Source organism: Orycteropus afer, unplaced genomic scaffold (genome assembly GCF_000298275.1).
Source record: "Orycteropus afer afer isolate SDZICR_OR568_19922 unplaced genomic scaffold, OryAfe1.0 scaffold00469, whole genome shotgun sequence".
Classification (NCBI taxonomy): domain Eukaryota; kingdom Metazoa; phylum Chordata; class Mammalia; order Tubulidentata; family Orycteropodidae; genus Orycteropus; species Orycteropus afer.
Window position 1 is genome coordinate 1,516,095 of NW_006922056.1, and position 18,799 is coordinate 1,534,893.

At 58.1% G+C, this 18,799-nt stretch overlaps 1 protein-coding gene across 1 annotated transcript in view; it reads right to left on the reverse strand.

Moving 5' to 3' along the window:
• Nucleotides 1-14,053, reverse strand: part of SLCO4A1 (solute carrier organic anion transporter family member 4A1) — a 17,154-nt gene extending 3,101 nt beyond the window's left edge. The window contains exons 1-10 of the mRNA XM_007954714.1: nucleotides 13,282-14,053; nucleotides 12,217-12,307; nucleotides 11,447-11,568; nucleotides 10,898-11,009; nucleotides 5,168-5,322; nucleotides 4,103-4,298; nucleotides 2,133-2,298; nucleotides 1,829-2,001; nucleotides 1,060-1,124; nucleotides 195-343 (exon numbers count right to left, since the gene is read on the reverse strand). Coding sequence (XP_007952905.1) covers nucleotides 195-343; nucleotides 1,060-1,124; nucleotides 1,829-2,001; nucleotides 2,133-2,298; nucleotides 4,103-4,298; nucleotides 5,168-5,322; nucleotides 10,898-11,009; nucleotides 11,447-11,568; nucleotides 12,217-12,307; nucleotides 13,282-14,053 — 2,001 coding nt within the window. The remainder of the gene's footprint in view (nucleotides 1-194; nucleotides 344-1,059; nucleotides 1,125-1,828; nucleotides 2,002-2,132; nucleotides 2,299-4,102; nucleotides 4,299-5,167; nucleotides 5,323-10,897; nucleotides 11,010-11,446; nucleotides 11,569-12,216; nucleotides 12,308-13,281) is intronic.
• Between the last annotated feature and the right edge of the window lie 4,746 nt (nucleotides 14,054-18,799).

Genomic DNA, 18,799 nt, shown 5'->3' on the forward strand with positions numbered 1-18,799 from the left:
GATCCTGGGTCAGTGGGGAGACCACAGGTCAGTGCAGAGACACCAGGCCAGTAGGGGAGACCCTGGGTCAGTGGGGAGACCCCGGGTCAGTGGGGGAGACCGTGTCAGTGGGGGAGACCTCGAGTCAGCAGGTAGATCCCGGGTCAGCGGGGAGACCTGCTGCGGGCCCCTGGAGCTGGCGCAACCCCCCTCACCTTGTACAGGAGCCCGGTGACAAGCATGTACCGACTCATGGCTGCATTCTGGTACACGAAGCAGGAGCCCTGGACGCCACACTGGTCCTGCCACAGCAGGCACGCCTTGTCTATCACCCAGCCAAAGATGATGGGCCCCGGGATGCCCCCTGTGGAGAGAGGGGGCTCAGTACCAAGCAAGCAGGAGCTGTGGACATCAGGGTGACACTCGTCAGGGCTGGCCAGTCAATTCCAGCGCGCGGCAACCCCACACGACAGGGAAGAACTGCCCCTCGGGGTTATGGAGTTTCCTAGGCTGTCATCTTTACAGGGCCGGATCAGCAGGTCCTTCTCCAGCAAGCCACTGGTGAGGGGTTCAAACCACGGACCTTGTGGTTCGCACCAGAGTGCTTTAACCTCCGCATCGTCAGGGCTCCTTTCAGGGCTGCCTGGGGTCACAGTCTCCCTTCTCTGGGGACATGGCACTGGGGCTAGGAAATTCCCTGGTGGCCTCTTGCTCCAGCAGGACCTTCCGCTAAGGAGGCACAGGTGCCTGCCGGGCCACTCAGCCTGGTGGCGCCACAGGTTAACTCGCTTGGCTGTTCCCTGAAAGGCCAGGTTCAAGAGGAGAGGCCTGGTGATGTCCTTGTGAGAGCTCAGCCATCACGGACCCTCTGGGGGACAGTTCTGCTCGTCGCACACAGGGCCACGACTGGTCAGCACGGGCCCGGTGGACGCTGGCTGGTTCTTTTCGGTTTAAATGAGATGACGGTGGCCCTTCCACTGGACGATTTGGGAGCACGGCTGAGCTGGTGAGGGACCCGCCAGCACTCTTGTGCCATCAACACGCACCCTGCACACGGCTGCACGCCCTCGCACTGCGTACCTAGCGTCCTAACGACAATCCACTGGATGCCCAGAGCAAAGGACCTCTGCTGGTCGTGTACGCACCTGCAACAAAAGCAGAGTCAGCGAACCGAAAGTTCACCCCACGGGCCCGGGTGTGCTGGTCCGACAGAGCCCGGTGCAGCCACTGAGACGGTGGCCCCTAGCGTCCCTTCAGGTCTGGAACTGAACCCACACCTGTGGCTTCCAGCCAAACAAAAGACAGGCGTATGAGCTGAACATGTACCTGAGGCAGATACACTCCTGGGAGAGAACAAGCATGGGAGAATAGAAGGGCTGTTTATGCACCGGGAGACAGCTCGGGGGGCAGGAGAGCAGGGAAGGATGGACACAGGGAAGAGGTAACTATGGGGAGGAAGGGGGAGGGGAGCTGTTGCATTGTGGTAAACTGGGGTCAATGTCATGAGCCAAAGTGTATGTGAGCTGCTGTATGGAAAGTGAATTTGCTCTGTAAACTTCCACCCAAATCACGATTAAAAAAAAAAAAGTTCATCCCCACACCGGGGCGAGCCCGGCTGAGCCCCAGGCCGCCTCCCGTCTCCCAGCGGCCAGCACCCTGGCACTGCCAGGCCAGCTAGCTGTGTGCTGCCCGCCCACCGACTCGACGCAGGCCTCAGCAAGCTCCGCAGCAGGAGCCCGGGACAGGGCCCGGTGCCTCCGTGGCAGGGCCGCCCGCCGAGGGCCCGCAGAGCTCCAACCTTCGGGCTGCAAGGGAAGGTTCTGCGTGAAGACCCCGCCCTGTTTCTTACCGTAAGGTGGCCGTGAGCGCAGGAATGCTGCTGAGGAATGTAAAGAGAATTACAACGAATATGAAAACCAGAAGGAGGGGCTTTCTCTGACAGGCCGAGGTGCACGTCCCTGCGGTGGCCTGGCCAAAGCCAGAGGCAAGGTTCTGGGGGACACAGCTACAGTTTCGGTACACCTGAGAAGCCCAACAACAACGCTGATTACAGGGGGAAGGGCCAGGGGCCCCCCAGGTCCGCAGGAGTTAGGGCCACGAGGCCCCCAGGTCCGCAGCGGGGATGGCGGGCCCTGGGCGGCGGCCACACTCACCTTCCGGCCACCCGGGTCTGTGGTGGCCGGGGCCAGGCAGCCGGCATGGCAGGGCGAGTAGTACATGGTGCCGTCAGAGCCGCACACGGGGCTGTAGTGTTCCGGCTGGCAGTCACAGGCAACGTTGCAGGCCGCTGTCAGCTGCAGGTGGCCCTCAGGCAGGGGGCTGCGGTGGGAGGGGAGGCACGTGGGACAGGGCCCAGGCACCCCCTGGGTCCTGTCTCCACCCCACCTCCATCTGAACAGACCTGAGCCTGCCTCCGCCCCGGGCGGGGCTCTCTCAGCATCCGTGCTCTGTGAGGTAACTGTCTCATGGCTGCACCGGGGCCCACACCCACGGTCTCCAGCCTCCTGGGTACCTTGTCACTGTGGGGTGCCATCGAGTCAATCCTGACTCAGCACCCCAGTGACAGAGCACAGGTGTCCACAGGGGTTCCTGGGCTGTCACCTTTCCAGCAGCAGATAGCTGGCTCTTCCCTGTGGAGCGGCTGGGTGGGCTTGGACCACCGGCTGGGAAGCAGGCGAGCGCTCATCTTGCACAGCTCACGTGTCCCAACGTGTTTACTTTCTGGATAGACCATTCGTTCACGTGACTCACCACTCAGAACCAGGGCAGAGTACTAGGTGGGAAGACGTCCCCTAAGTGTGCCACCTCCCATTCTCAGCCCAGGCTGCCGGCTGCACACATCCAGGGATGACTCACATGCGTGCAGCAAGCCACGATATGCATGCGCGCACACACACACGTACATGCATGCACACACATACACGTACACACATGCACACACATGCACACTTTCATATAGGCACATGCACACACACCTTGCCCCTCTTTTTTAAAACTCAAACCCACTCTGTTCCACTCCTTCCCTTTCCTGCTTCACAGTGTATTGACCCATGAAGAGCTTTCTCGTCCCTTTGAATGCCAGCACAGTACCCCATTGTGGGGACACACTGTGGCTTAGCCAGGCCCCTCCTGGTCAAGTTTTAGGTTGTTTCCAGGCTTCAGCTACTTCAGACACACCACAGGGGCTCTGTCCCCTGCACCATGCAAGGGGATCTGTGTGGCAGGTTCCTGGGAGGGAGCCCACAGGCTGGGATGCAGGCAGAGTGTGTGTGTGTGTGTGTGTGTGTGTGTGTTATTTAGAGGTTGCTCCTGTTGCACCCCCACCAGAGCTCATGGAGCCAGCCTGGCCACACACTTGTCAGCAGGTGGTGAGAAGCCCCCAGGACACCAGAAGGTGGGCGGCTGTCATCTCACTGCACACGAGTAGACCAAGGTCCACACAGGCACAGAGCTGGGACCTGAGCCCAGGTGTCCTTAACAGCCGACCTGGTGTCATTCTACGAATGAGGCTTGTCGACTGAGGCGGCACTGTGTGGGTGTCCTTGTCCGTCAGTACTCCTTGCCTTGCCGGCCCTCTCCTCACCCAGGTGTATCTTCATTCAGGTGAGTCTCCACACAGGTGTGTCTCCACAGGTGTGTTTATACACAGGTGAGTCTCTACACAGGTGCACTTCCACACAGGTGTGTCCCCACACAGTTGTGACTCCATACTGGTGTGCCTCCACACAGGTGTGTCCCCACACAGATGAATCTCCACACAGGTGTACTTCCACATAGGTGTGTCCCCACACAATTATGACTCCACACAGGTGAGCCTCCACATGGGTGAATCTCCACACAGGTGTGCCCATACACAAGTAAGTCTCCACACAAGTGTGCCTCCACACAGGTGTCCCTATACACAGGTGAGTCTCCACACAGGTGTGCCTATACACAGGTGAGCCTCCACACAGATGAGCCTCCACACAGGTGAGCCTCCACACAGGTGAGCCTCCACACAAATGTGTCCCCACACAGGTGCCTCCACACAGGTACATTCTTGCACAGGTGTGTCTTCACAATGTGTCTCCATGTCACTGCCCCCAGTTGGGAGTCCCCTCCAGCCAGGCCCCACCTGCCTTACCTCCCGCTGTAGGTGGCCGTCACGCCGGCCATGGGCATGTTGGGGCAGTGCAGGAAGAAGATGAAGATGGCCAGGAGGCTGGTCAGGGTGCAGAGAAGGCAGAACTTGATGATGTCCGCGCCTCGCAGCTTGAACTTGTTCACCAAGAAACCGCCCAGGAAGGTACCACCTCCACCCGCCGGCACCACCAGGTACCCTGGGAGGGAAGTGCTTAGTGAGCCTCAGAGGCAGTGGCCAGGAGGGAATCTGGGTGCCACAGTTGGAGGAAGGGAGGGTGGGGCCCCTAATCCAGCACCCTCTTCCCCCTCAGGGAGTGTTAACTGTGGCATGAGTGAAACACACTGCCCTGAGGCCCCTGCCCTCCACACCCAGCGCTGACCCCCTACACCTGGCACCTCCCTCTGGTAAGGCCGAGGTGGGCGCCCGAGCTCTGGACTAACTCATGAATGCTGGCAGAGGGGGTGAGAGGAGGTCCCCCGTCCCCACAGCCCCAGGAGGGCCAACCTGCCCTGGCCACAGACCGTACCCACTGGGCAGGTCCAGGAGCTCTGGCCAACAAGCCTGAGACCCTGGGACACTGGGTGCTCAGCTCACAGGGCACCCAGGCCTGAGTCTGGGTGCTTGACAGGCATAGCCATTGATGTCTGCAGTTGGGGCATTGGGTAAGCAGGGGCCTCTGGTGAGCTGGAGGCCCCCCACACCCTCCAGAAGCTGCCAGAGGTGCATGCCCACTCAGAGGGCCACCACGGTCCCACCGGGGCCTGGCCCTGATGCAGGGCACCATTTGACCACTATGTGCTCTGGGTAGGGCTCGCCAAGGCCTCATGGAGGAGCCAGCCTGCTTCCGTCCTGCAGCCCAACAATCACACGGCAGCAGGAACTCGATGAAAAGCCCGGAGCTGCTTTCCACCTGCACCAGCCCTGGGGGGACGCACCGGCCAGCCTGTGCTCCCACCTGGAGCAGCCCTGTGAGGGCCTTTCTAAAAGATGTCCTCAAAGACCCTTATGTATCTGAGAACTTACGGGAAAGCAGAGGGTCCACAGAGAATCAGGGAGCTTTCTTACCGAACAAGGTGGCGGCTTCCGAGGCACTGAGGCTGAATTGGGCCTCGAGGAACTTGGGGCCAAATGTGGACATGCCAGTAATGAGTGTGGCCTCTGTGGCCCCAGTCAGGCAGAGCACAATGAACGTGGGGTTCTTCAGGAGGAGCCAGATGGAGCTGGACAGGTTGGACGGCGTGGAGACCAGAGAAAAGAAGAGACAGAGGGTCAGGGTGGACCAGACCCCTCCCAAGCCCATTGCCCCTCCCACCTGAGCGTGAGTGAGGGACAAGAGAGCTGAGGTGACTCCCTGCCAGGCCTTGGTGACAGAGAACTACTACCCTGGGGCTGGGCTGCGGCTGCTCAATGCAATGGCTATCACCACCTTGGCCTGAGTTCCGGCGTCAGAGATGCCAAGTGCCCGTGACCCACCTCTGGGTGACACTGAAGGGCAGCAGAGGGGCCTCCAGGGGAGCTGGGGAGCGGGGTGCAGGAGGTGTCTGGACTGAACAGCCACCTAGGCAAAGGACCAGGGCCACCGAGGGGCAGGGCGGGGTCACCAGCCTGGGAGAATGATTGGGTTTGGAACGAGAAGCCCCCGAGAAGGCTCCCCAACTTCTCTTGGTTTGTACTTGGGGACGCTCAGGAGGCCTAGCAACCCCTCCTTGAGGACAGAGGGGACACAAGCTCCATGGGGCCTGGCGTCTAGTCTTGGGTGTCAAGCATTTGCTTGAAGGCTGCGGCAAACTCTGCTAGACCAGGCTTTTTAGGTGCATCTGGGGTGGACTGTCTGCCTGGACATACCTCAGGGCAACCACAGTGGTGCCCTGCCAGACAGCCCTTCCCAACTGGAAAGGCTCCAACTCGGTCTCTCTAACGTGACATCGGACCCACTCGAGCTGCTCCCTCCCGGGGCACTCAGCTCCGGAGCTCAGCTGCACAGCTGACGTACCACATGGTGGCACTCGGGGCTCGTGGGTCATTCACACAGGTAGACAAGGGTTTGCGTTTGTGAGGGCCCGGAGGGGGCAGGTGCTAACCCATCAGTGAACTGCTTATTACATAAGGTGCTGAAAGTCTATTTAAATGTCCCAAGTCATGGAAAAACCAATCACTAACTTCATTTGGAAAGGAAAGAGACCTCGGATAGCAAAGCACTACTGAAGAAGAAAAACAAAGTAGGAGGTCTCACACTGCCAGATCTCAAAACCCACTATACAGCGACAGTAGTCAAAACTGCCTGGTATTGGTACAAGACACATAGACCAGTGGAATAGAACTGAGAACCCAGAAATAGATCCATCGACCTATGGTCAGCTGATTTTTGACAAAGGGCTGAAATCCATTCAATGGAGGAAGAGATGGTCTCTTTAACAGTGGTGCTGGCAAAACTGGATATCCATTTACAGAAAGATGAAACAAGGTCTATACCTCACACCATACACAAAAACTAACTCCAGATGGATCAAAGACTTAAATGTGAAACCTAAAACTATAAAGTTCCTCAAGGAAAAACTAGGCCCAAATTTAGGGACCCTAATATATGGCACAAATAGACTATCAAGCATAACTCAAAATGTACAAACAGCAGAAGAGACATCAGACGAATGGGGCCTTCTAAAAATAAAATTTTTATGTGCTTCCAAGGACTTCTCCAAGAGAGTCAAAAGAACCTACAGATTGGGAAAAAATATTTGGCAATGACATATCTGACAAGGGACTTATCTCTAGAATTTATAGGAAACTCCAACACCTCAATAACAAAAAGACAAATAATCCAATTAAAAAATGGGAGAAGACATGAATAGACACTTCAACAAAGAGAATATTCAGGCAGCCAACAAACACATGAAGAAATGCTCGCAATCATTAGCCATTAGAGAGACACAAATCAAAACAACAATGAGATACCATCTCAGCCCACCACTAATGGCAAAGTTCAACAAGACAGAAAATAACAAATGCTGGTGAGGATATGGAGAGATTGGGACTCTCATACACTGCTGGTGGGACTGTAAAATGGTACAACCACTGTGGAAAGCAGTATGGTGATTCCTTAAAAAGTTGGAATTAGAAATAACATTTGACCCAGCAATCCCATTACCAGGTATAGATCCTAACGAAGTGAGAGCCATGACAAGAACAGACATATGCACACCCATGTTCATTGCAGCACTATTCACAATAGCAAAGAGATGGAAACAACCTAAGTGCCCATCAGCAGATTAATGGATAACCAAACTACAGTACATGTACAAAATGGAATACTATGCAAATTAAAGAACAATGAAGAATCTAGGAAACACATCATCATGTGGGTGAACTTGGAGGCCATTATGATGAGTGAAGTAAGTCAATCACAGAAGGACAAATATTATATACACCCACTATTATAAAAAGTCAAGGAGAGGTTTACACATGGAAGGAAACTCTCTTTGTTGGTTACCAGGAATGGGAGGGGAGGGAGAGAAAATTGCTGGCTAGGTGAGAGATAAGTATTGTACTGGGTGAAGGGAAAGGCAATACACTACAAACAAGTAAGTGATGTAACATCACTAAGGAAAAGGACGTGGAGAGGCACACAAGAGGTCAGACCACAAAGGTGCACATGTTGACACACACAGTCCTACAGTATCAGTGACACCAACATTAATCCCCAAGTAGGTACCTCAGCAGACAGGCTGAATGATCAGGGACCGGTAGGCAGAAGGGAAAATATCCATGACCGTGTATAAGTCTGGTAGATGATGCTCCCACACCCATATTTGTATGTGCTGTAAGAATGTCCAGACATATAATACAGCTAACAGGGGGCAAAGTTAGGGTAACTTCTCAGCCACAGCCAAACACCTTGAGGGAGTGAGTCACTGAACCCGTGGGCTTGGGGCCATGGTTGCAGGGGACATCAAGCTCAAGTGGCACTACATACTACACAACGATATTGCCCCACAGCCTACTTTGTTGAGTAGCTTCTGGGGTCTGAGAAGCTTGTGACTGGCCGCCAAAGATGCAACAATTGGCCTTTCCCCATCCAGAGCAAAGAAGAGTGAAGAAAACCAAAGATGCATGGAACCAATTAGTCCAAGGGATGGGTGAACCATGGGGACCTCAGCCTACATGACCCTGAGACCAGAAGCACTAGATGGTGCCCAGCCACCACTGTCAACCACTAAGAAAGGGATCAGTGCAGGAGATCCTAGATAGAATAGGAGAAAAATGTGGAACAAAATTCAAAATCATAAAAAAGACCAGGCTTCCTGGGCTGATAGATACTGGTGGAACCCCTGACACTAGAGCCCCTAGTCACCCTTCAGGCCTGGAACTGAACTCACTCCCATGGCTTACCTTCCAGCCAAATGACAGACAGGCCTACGAGGTGAACAATTACACCAGGTACGTACCCTCCTTAGGACAATCATGGGAGAACAGAAGGGTGGCATTTGAGCAGAGAGATAGCTCAGAGGGCAGGAATGCCCAGGAAAGAACGGACTCAGGAAAAGGGCAAGTTCAGGGAGGAAGTGGGAAGAGAGCCATCACACTGTGGAGGCTGCAAGCAATTAATGTCATGAAACAAAATGTGTACGAGCTGTTGAATGGAAAACGAATTTGCTCTGTAAATTTTCACCCCAATCACAATTAGGGGAAAAACAAGAGCTTGTAAGAGGCCACTGCTGATATGACTATGGGTCTCGTCCCGTCCAGAGCAAAGAACAACGATGAAAACAGAGACTCCAGGGAGCAATCAGTGCTCAGGCCTGATGGACCCCAAGAATGACAGCCTCCACTAGCCTGGGACCAGAACTAGATGGTGCCCAGCTACAACCACTCCCCGCTCTGACCAGGAACACAACAGGAGGAAAATGTAGAACACAATTAAAACCCTGAAAAAGACCCGACTTTCTTGTCTGATAGAGACTGGAGGAACCCTGAGACTACGGTCCTTAGACATCTTTCAAACCTGGAACTGAATCCACCGCCAGAGATCACCTTTCAGCCAAACAAGAGACAGGCCTATAACATGAACTGTCACACCTGGGAGGAATGTGGGCCACCTGAGAACAAACGGGCAGCATTTGCCTGAGAACAAAGTTCAGGCGGCAAGAAGGGTCAGGAAAGAGGGGTGAACTGGAAAGAGGAAGCAGGGGAGGAGTGGGGAGACTAGTGACATTGAGGGGACTGTGACCAGCATCGTGAAACACACAGTGTTTAAACTGTTGAATGGGACGTGAACGTGCTGGGTCACCTCTCACCCACACCACATCAAAACGTGCGAAATGAAATAAAGAAATAAAACGTCCTAAGGGCTAACCCCCCACAAAACCTCTTTCCTAGGTATTATGCATTGATTTCTGTCCCCCAAAAGAGACATGCTGGTTGTGGTAGATTGTCAATGTCATGAGACAAAGTGTTTGTGAACTGCTGTATGCAAAGTGAATTTGCTCTGTGAATCTTCACCCAAATCACAATTTAAAAAAAAAAAAAAAATGCTGGGCCCCCAGAGCCTGTGAGCATGATCTTGTTTGGGTCTTTGAGGCTGTAGCTGTCCCAGGAGGTCATGTTGGAAGCAGGTCCTAACCCAGAGCGACTGGTGTCACTACGTCATGAAAGGAACAGAGACGCACCGACAGGTGGAGAGGGAAGGTGGCCGTGTGAAAGGGGCAGGTGAGGCAGTGCTGCCAGAGGCTGAGGAACGCCAGGGCCACCAGGAGCTGCAGGGACAAGGAAGGAGCCTCCCCCAGAGCCCCGGTTAGGAGCTCAGCCCTGTGCGCGCCTTCAGAAGTGAGGGAGGACCCCTGCCTACACTTCACGGCTCTCGGTCCGTGGCAGAGCCTTTCAGCAGCCGCAGGAGAGCCCCGCCCTGGGTGGTGAACAGGGAGAATTTAGAAACACGTTCAGAAATTACAACCATGGGGAGGACCCAAAGCAAAGAACCCTCTAGGGACAGAGAGACCCCGGCCACTGTCCTCAGCTCCATCCAACTTTCCCGTCCCACAACTGAGCCCCCACCCTCACTTGCTCAGCCTCTGAGCGGCAGGGCCCTTGACAAAGACCAGACTTGTCTGCTGCTGGGGTGACTGCACTGTCCCAGGTGTGACCCCATCAACAAACACCCCTGGTTTGCAAGTAAGTTCTGAAGGAAGTGGGTCCTGTTTAACCAGGAGGAGGGGAACAAAAAGCAAGCCTGTCAGCGTCTGCTTTCAGCGACGCTCAGTGATTCCCCCAGCGCCTCCGTCACTGGTGGTCTGGGGCTCTGTCTGGAGTCCTGGTACTCATAGCAGACGCGTGTCCACCAACGACAGAGCAACCACTTGGAAGAAAGACCATCACCTGCTAAGCCCTGGCCTCAGCGTCTCCATTGTCCACTAAGCCCCAGGCGCAGCGTCTCCATTGCACTGAGCGCCCCTGCTCTTCTAGCACCTTTTTGGCCCTGGCTCTCAGTGGCTACAGCTAACTGGCCTGGCGAAGAGGCCTGGGCCGGGCAGACAGGTGTGAGTTGCGGCCCCCCAGGCTGACCCTGGACCTGCTGTGGGGCTGACCTCCAGTCTGTAGCCCTAATTAGGGACCATGGTTTCCACCCAGGAGTTTCCACCTGCTTCTCCTTCACCTTCCGGCCCCGGAAGCCTGGGGACCTGAACCCCAGTGGGTAAGTGGGTGGAGCCACTGGCCCTCCCTCGCGGGGGTCCCTGGGGCGACTGCATGGGGAGGGAATCCTCAGAGGTTGCAGGACAGGGCTTGGTGAGTGTTGATGCTTACAGAGGTAGGTCCCTCACGGTCTTCCCGAAGTCGGAGTTGGCCGTGGTCCGGAGCCCACCGTCCTTGAGCTGCTGGGTCTCCGATGCTCTCATGACCACGTAGCGTTGGGTGCCTGGAAGGACATGGGGGTCAGAGGCAACAGGTATGCAACGGTCCCTGCTGTTGTGGTGCGTCATGCACATCCACACACCTGTCTTGGCCTGAGGGGACGGCATGGGACAGCAGAGGCCCTGCCGTGAGTGGCTGGTGGGACGGAGGCGTGAGGGCAGGCGGTTGGCTCTCAAGACCAGCGGGAAGAGGAAGGATGGTGTGGCACCCCACGGCTGAAATCAGCTGCTCCTCGGCCCCCAGGAGGGGCCCCAGGGATGCCCTGCAGGACAGCGACTCTCCCACCCTTGGGAGAGCTCACCCAGGACCATCCACATGGTTCACTGCTTCAAAACAACCAGGAGAGGACGGGTGTGCTGCAAGGCGGCTCGGGTGGGGAGCAGGAAGGGTGGGAAGTGGGGTTCCACCGCTACACAGACTAAGGGCAGTGGGGACACCCACCTGGCAGCTGCCGCGGGTAGCCGAGGATGGGGATGGTGAGGAGGAAGGCAGCGGCCCCAGAGCCCAGGAATCCGACCCACCAGGCACCGACCCACAGTGGGCTCTCGGTGGTCAGCTCCGTCCTGGGGAGACAGCGGATGTGGGTCAGCACCGTGCCAGCACGTGTCATCTCGTCCCTCACCGTGCCGGGCACCCCTCTGGCTCTGTCCTCTGCATACTGGCCTGCCAGCCCCAGGCCCAGCCGCCCTCGCTCAGAGCAGCCTCCCGGCCACTTGGCCTCCCGCCGAATGTGGCCAAGGACCCGGGTCCTCTCTCCCTCTGTCTGTTTCTCTCTCAGTTAATTTCTTTCCTGCTTACGTTTAGCAGGGTTTTGTTCTATTGCACATGGGCTCGCTGTGCGTCGGAGCTGACTCCACGGCAACCAACAACCACAACAGCAGGATCACAAACAAAAACTACAGGGAAGGAGAGAAACACCAGAATGCGCCCTGGCAGCAGGCAGGATCCAGAAACTGCGACCACGTCTCAGGAAGCTTCCGGAGAGCCCCTGTGTTGTGGCCACGGTCTACACCCAGCGCCACCTCCCCAGGCCACGCTGACAGGCTCCCCAAACCCCCAACTCCAGTCAGTGGGGTGCCCTCCTGCCCTGGAGCCCCGCCTTGCCCTCGAGAGCTGTGAGCAGCTTGGTCTCTGCGCCAGCCCGGACTCCCGCCACACTGGCAGCCTCAGGGCATGCAAGCCCCTCTCACACAGACGGCTCAGTCACTCACCGCTGGCCCACCTCCGTGTAGATGTTCAGTAATGCACCTCCCACCAGGTAGCCGGCTGCCGGGCCTAGGATGGCTGCGGTGTAGAAGACAGCTGCAAGGGAGACCCAGTGGTCAGGGCCGCCAGACACGCTGGGCAGCAAGGGGCTGCAGATGCAGCTCACAGCACACCCAGCACGGGGAGCCCACGGGGGACGTGCAGAACCCACCCTCCTGGGAGAAGCCCTGCCTCGCTGGCCAGTCAGTCTCTGCCACAGTCCCAAAGGTGTCCTCCCTGGGGGATGAGAGACCACCAAGTTGAATGTCTGGAAGGCCAGCCGGCCTCACTGCTGCAGCCCAGGGGGAGGGGCAGCGGCATCCTGGGATGCTAGGGGAGGGGCAATGGGATCCCAGGCACACTGGAGGAGGAGCAGTGGGCTCCCGGGCATGCTGGGGGTTCTGCACTTGTTTCCACAGACTGTCCGAGAATGGGTCTGGGGCTAGGGGATGCCACACCCACAGTGCCTTTGCTTCACTGTGCATGAATCTGCGAGTTTGTGGATTGCCTGGAACACTTTGGTTTTTCTCCTGAAATCCTCAGTCTCTCAGCCCAACACCTCCAGGGTCCCCTCCGTCCCCCTCATCTGCCCCCAGATCCCAGGCAGAGCTGGTGGGTGAGGAGAGACACAAGGACGGTCCCCGAGGGCTGGTCCTGGTCACCACCTGCACCTGAGAACTTCACCCCCAAGTGGGTGTGCTAGGGACAGCTGCGGGCCACGGCAGGAGGGGGCGCTGCCCGCCCTCCACCCAGCCTGCTCTGGTGTCCGAGCACAGCGCTCACTGTCATTCCCTATCTGGCAGGCGGGCAGCAACAAGCCCATGTCATTGCAGCGGGCGCTTCCATGAAGGCCATACCATCTCCCTCCCTGCCCCCAGGCAGGACAAGCAATCGCTCACTTGCTGTCACAGAGGAAAACGTGGAGCCCAGAAGTCCCCATGGGCTCAGCTGGGATCAGGGGGCATTGTCCCAAGCCTGGGAAACCATCTCCCAGCTGCGTGCCCACCCCTGGGCCTGCCAGCCCCACTCACCGATGTAGATGGGCGAGTAGCTGGACTTGACGTTCTCGTCCAGGTAGGTGACGCCCAGTGTGTAGAGCGGCGTGGCACCGGCACCGTGCAGGAACTGGCCCAGCATGAAGACCAGCCGGTAGTGGGACAGGCCCGAGTTGCTGTCAACGCAGGCGATGCTGTGGTTGCCCCGGCAGGCGGCCACCTCCTCGGCCACCTCCACCTCGTAGCGGCCGGCGGTGAAGTGGGGCAGTGCAAACACGAATGACCCCAGGCCCATGAGCAGCACGCCCCAGCCCAGCCAGCGGGGCTTGTGGCCGGAGCCGCCGAAGTAGCTGACGAACGTGAGGCAGAGGCAGGCAGCAATGTCGTAGGCGCTGGCCACCAGGCCGCTCTGGTAGCTGTGCAGGTCGAAGCGCCGCTCGATGGACGTGATGACGGTGTTGATGAAGCCGTTCACGGTCATGCCCTGCAGGAAGGACGCCAGGCACAGGAACAGGAGCACGCCCCGCGCCGTGTTGAAGGCCTGCAGGCACTCGGGCGCAAAGGTACACCAGCCGCAGGCCGTGTCCGCTGGCTCTGTGGACACGTAACGCACCTCGCGGGCGGGGCCCGGGCCGCGCTTCCCAGCCCTGGACTCGCACAGAGGCTGGCTACAGGGGTCCAGGGGGCCGTGGCCCGTCGGTGTGCCGAGGGGCCCTCTCTGGCTGGGGGACACGGGCAGGGGTGCCCTGGGGTGGGCCAGCTGGGGCATGGAGGTGAAGGGCCTGATCCCCGTCAGGTGCTGGGGCATCTCTGCCCGTGGCTGGGCCTTCCGATCCAGCAGCAGGGGTCGTCAGGTGGGTCCCAGGGGCTGAGGCCGCTCGGTGGCTGTTTGTTCTGCAGGAAGAATTTCTGGTTAGCAAACATGCGTCCATCCACAGACACGTCCTCGCCACGGTGGACACTCCTGACCCCCAACCCTGGGGCAGCAATGGCTCTGCCCGCCTGGTGTCCTCTCGGACCTGGGCCCCAGCAACTGCTCCTTTGCACGGCCAGGCAGGGGCTCCAATTCCAGAATCCTCGTCAGAACTGGGCCTCGTCAGAACCGGGCCCTCAAGAGAACCGGGCCCTCAACAGAACTGGGTCTCTCAACAGAACCAGGCCCTTGTCAGACTGGGCCTTCATTAGAACCGGGCCTCATCAGAACCAGGCCCTCGACAGAACCGGGCCCTCGTCAGAGTGCGGACATAGCTCCAGGGGCCGTGGAGCAGGTATGGAACCAATAGCCACAGGGCGAGACTCTCCCCGCAGAGCAGCCCCGCAGGCACTCAAGGCGGAGGCGGACTCCCTGGGAGCTCCGCGCAGGCTGCAGGTTTGCTGCAGAAGCACCGGTCCAGAGCAAGGCTAAGCAAGGCCTGCGCGCCCAGCGCCCACAGTCGGAGTGGCCCCGAGGAAAGAGGGTGACTTCCCGTTTCAAAAGAAGAACCTCAACAACCAAAGAGCGACTTGCTTGAGGCTGGCTGACCTGAAGGAGAGGTTCGGGCTCTCTGAAGCTCAGTGTCAGATCACAGATCAGGGCCCTTTAAACCAGTGGACTTAGAATCACACTTCAGTGTCCGCCAGGTGGTCTGATGGTCCCTCTGGCTACGCCCGAGCAGCTCCTGCCCAGCAGCTGCTGAGACCTGGGGCAGCACCACCCAGCGGTTCCCCGAGACGTGCTCAGCGCCCGCCCAGCAGCTCCCCGAGACCCCATGCAGCAGCTGCAGCACTGTCCGCCGTCCACGTCCCTCCTGAACAGCATGCTTCCGACAGGGTTTCCGCCTCTAGGTGCCATGTTCCCTCCAGAAGGCGGAGCTTCCATCTTGGGGAGACTTTCCAGACCTGTGGCATCTTCATCGGGAAGGGAGCAGCCGGGCCTTCCAGGGACTCAGGGGCCAGGCACGGCCACAACGCTCGGGGATCCCCAGCCCACAGAGGGTCTGAGACAGCATCTAGAGCCACCCTGGTCAGTGCTCACGCTCCTGTTCCAACAGTATTGCCTGTGGGCCCCCCTCCGGGTGGCTGCTGGGCCTGGCACCTGCTTCCTCCTTGGCCCCTCCCAGCACCTGCTGGCTACTTGTCAGGGAACATCTAAGGCTGACGAGGCTCAGCCAAAGCCGGATGAGGAGCACAGACGCCGAACACTCTGGCCAGCCTGTCGGACCCAGGACGAGCCCCTCCAGCCACGCAAGGAGCGTGGTGCCGCTGGAGCGGAGCGGATCCCTCCAGCCCACTGCAATCCCCCAGCCTGGCACACAGAGGCAGACAGCGGGGTGAGGGAACCCCCATCCAGCCAGAGGTCCAGCCGCGTCTACCTCCCCAGAGTCACAGGCCTGCTGGGGCTTAGCCAGGGCGGTTAAGAGTAGCGCAGTGCCTAAGGCACTTGACTGCTAACCAGAAGGCTGGTGGTTCAAACCCACCAGCCACTCCTTGGAAGGAAGGTTGGGCAATCTACTTCCGTAGTGATACCACCTCAGAAACCCAAGGAGGGGTCACTATGAGTCGGGTCCGACTCGATGGCAAACAACAACAGCTTGCCCTGCAGACTCCATCAGGCAGTTCTGCACCTGGGGCTCCCACGGGGAGCGGGAGTGTATGCACGCATGTGTGTATAGGCGTGTGCACTTACATGTGTACATTGTGCATATGCACATGTGCATTGTGCAGGTGTGTGCACGTGTGTACATGCATGCATTGCAATGTGTGCACATGTGTGGGTGTGCATGCATGTGTGTGCATATGCAACTTGTGGGAATGTGTCCATGCCGTGCATCATGTGCATGTGTGTATGTGTACATGTGGGCACAGGTCTATGTTGAGCATGTGTGCATTTGTATATATGGGAGCATGTACCTGCTATACACGTGTGTGCATGTGCATATATGTATGTGTGTACATAGTTCCATGCTGTATAGTCACGTGCATATGTGTATGTGCACATGTGGGCATAGGTCCATGTTGTGCGTGTGTTCATGTGGCAGTGTGTACATGTGCATATGTCCACATACATGTGGGGGCATGTGTAGATATCACACACGTGCATGTGTACATGTGTGCACATGGACACATGGGAGCATGTATAATTGTGCATGTGTGCTTCTGTATGTGTAGGCATGTGCAATGTTGTGCATGCATGGGCGTGTGTGTGTGTAGTTTCAAGGAGAGACTGGTTCTCTATTCCCCAGCGCTGGCCGGGCTCAGTCACCTGTGCCTTGGGGGTGGGAAGCATTGACTTCTTTGACGCCTGTGACTACAGCGTGTGGCTGGTTTGCCTTTAGGGAAGAACTCCATGCTGCCCAGGGAGCCCCAGGTGTTCTCATGTGGGAAGCAGCATGCGTGGGCAGCTGGCCATGCCAGGTCTCAGAACCTGGGACTAGAACAACTTTCCCATGCACTGTGCACTTCTGCTCATTTGCTTCCTAAGGAAGGTAGGCAGGTCTTGTTTCTGGAGTTGGAGGCTGTCCGAAGAGTCAGCTCCTGCCAGCCAGAAGCAGGATGCAGGGTACCAGAGCCACATTTGAGCCTTGGATGACCAGCCCCTGACCCTACCACCCTCCTACCCCAGCTCCCAGAGGAATTACTGCAGGATGGTTGAATACGTGCCCCAAGGATGCCCAGACCTGGGTGGGGCATCAGGGGCAGCCAGGCTCCTCTCCCAAGCTGCACTCAGAGCACATGCCAGGGAAGAGCCTGGGTTTCATGGCCCCCTGTCTCTTTGTGGCCCAGCCAGCAAATTCCAGGGGCCAGAGACGGGCCCTCTCCTGGCCGCCCCAGGGCCCACACTGTTGGGTGGGACATGCCCCCAGCCCTGGAGCCCAGGCCGCCTGCTCCCATGGCTCCTTCTGTCATGGTGCACCAGGGGGGCTGGAGGCTAGTTCTCTCCTCTGGCCTTCTGAATCCACGCTGGTGTCTGTCCTGTGAGTGGGGGTGTGGGAGTGCTTTCAATTTTGCAAGATGATGCTTGAGAGCTATTCACAGAACAGAAATCCAGAGGGCAGGAGATGGGACTTTGCTGAGCACTGCTGGGCACCTCCCTAATTTGCATGCCCTGGGTGAGCACAGGGGTTGGAGCGGGAAGTTTTCTGCTTTGCATGGACTAACAATGAGGGGCTGTCTCTGGGAGCCCCGAGGAGCTGGGTGCGGGGCATGCTCTCTGGAAGGACCTCTCCCACCTGGTGGGGTCCTGCTGTCAGCGTGGACAACCCCTTCACATCCATCACGTCCAGTGACTGAGTGAGCCTACCAGGACTGCCTTCACCAGTGCCATGAGGGGGGTATGGGAAGGGTGGGCGTCCACAGGGAAGACGACTCATCACATTGCATCCGTGGAATGGAAAGCAGCAAACACCCCACCCCATGAGTTCAATGGAAGGTTCTAGAAGCAGACAGGGTGCAAGAGAGGCCATGCTGGAGCCAGGCAGGTCCTCCCACCTTGCGCAGGTCACGGGCCCTCTCTGAGCCTCAGTTTCCCTGCTTGTAGCATGGGGGTGGTGTCATGGGGGTAAAGGGTCCAGGCCCTTACCACTGGAGGCAGGACCTGGGCAGTCTGTGGGACAGTCCGCAACACCGAGTCACGGTCCACGTCCAGAGCTTCGCATACACAGGTGAACGCCCCGAGCTCCACGTCCCATTGCGCATACACACGTGAGTATGCCAAGCCTGTCTGCACGTCTTAGGTCTCCCCGCCTGCCCTGGCCTCAGCCTCTTTTTACTCTGGTGACAATGACAGCTCACTCTCGCCCACACCCCTGTCATCTGCTTCACTCTGGTTGCTGGTGAGTAAGTGTATACACAAGGTCATGGCCATGTGGTCCTGCAGGGCGGGGGGTTCCCGATGACAGGAACTGCTGAAGGGGGAGAGGCAGGATTCCCAGCAGGGCAGCAAGCCCTGGACAACAGCTCCTGTTTGTGGATCTGCTTTGGGACTCAAGGCTCTGGTTCTGGGGCCTGGGAGGCGAGTGGGGGTCCTTGTGAGTGGGGGTGAGGGTGTGTGTGGGACAGGGCCACTGGCCACCAGCCTTCTCCAGAAGGAGACCCACCCTGAGGTGCTGCAGTGGGTGGGGGCAAAGGGGCTTGGGAGCAGGTGGAGTCAGACAGGACCCAGGGAGACCCCACACTGCGGCTGCTGTCTGTCCAACCTGGCAGTCCACGGGGACTGCTCTCTGAGCCGAGCCACCAGACTGTCCTAAGGGGCTGCACACGCTCCCCTCATCCTGCCCACCTCTGTTGCCTAGGCCACCCCACCATGCAGGGGGAGGGACCTGGCCGCTGTGCCCGGAATCTGCTTGGGGCCACACCCGGGGAGCCCGGTTAGGCCACGACCAGGCACGCGAGTAATCGGCCGGCCGTACCTGCCAGCCCTGCCCAGCAGGAACACGGACAGGTGCTCGGAAGCGGGCCGGCTCCTCAGAGCTTCCTGATCCAGCAGCAGCAGCAGAGACCTGGCCACGCAGGCGTGCCCCAGAACCACCCCTCCCTGCTTCCTGGGCCTGTGACGGCCGGTCAGCTCCTACCCTCC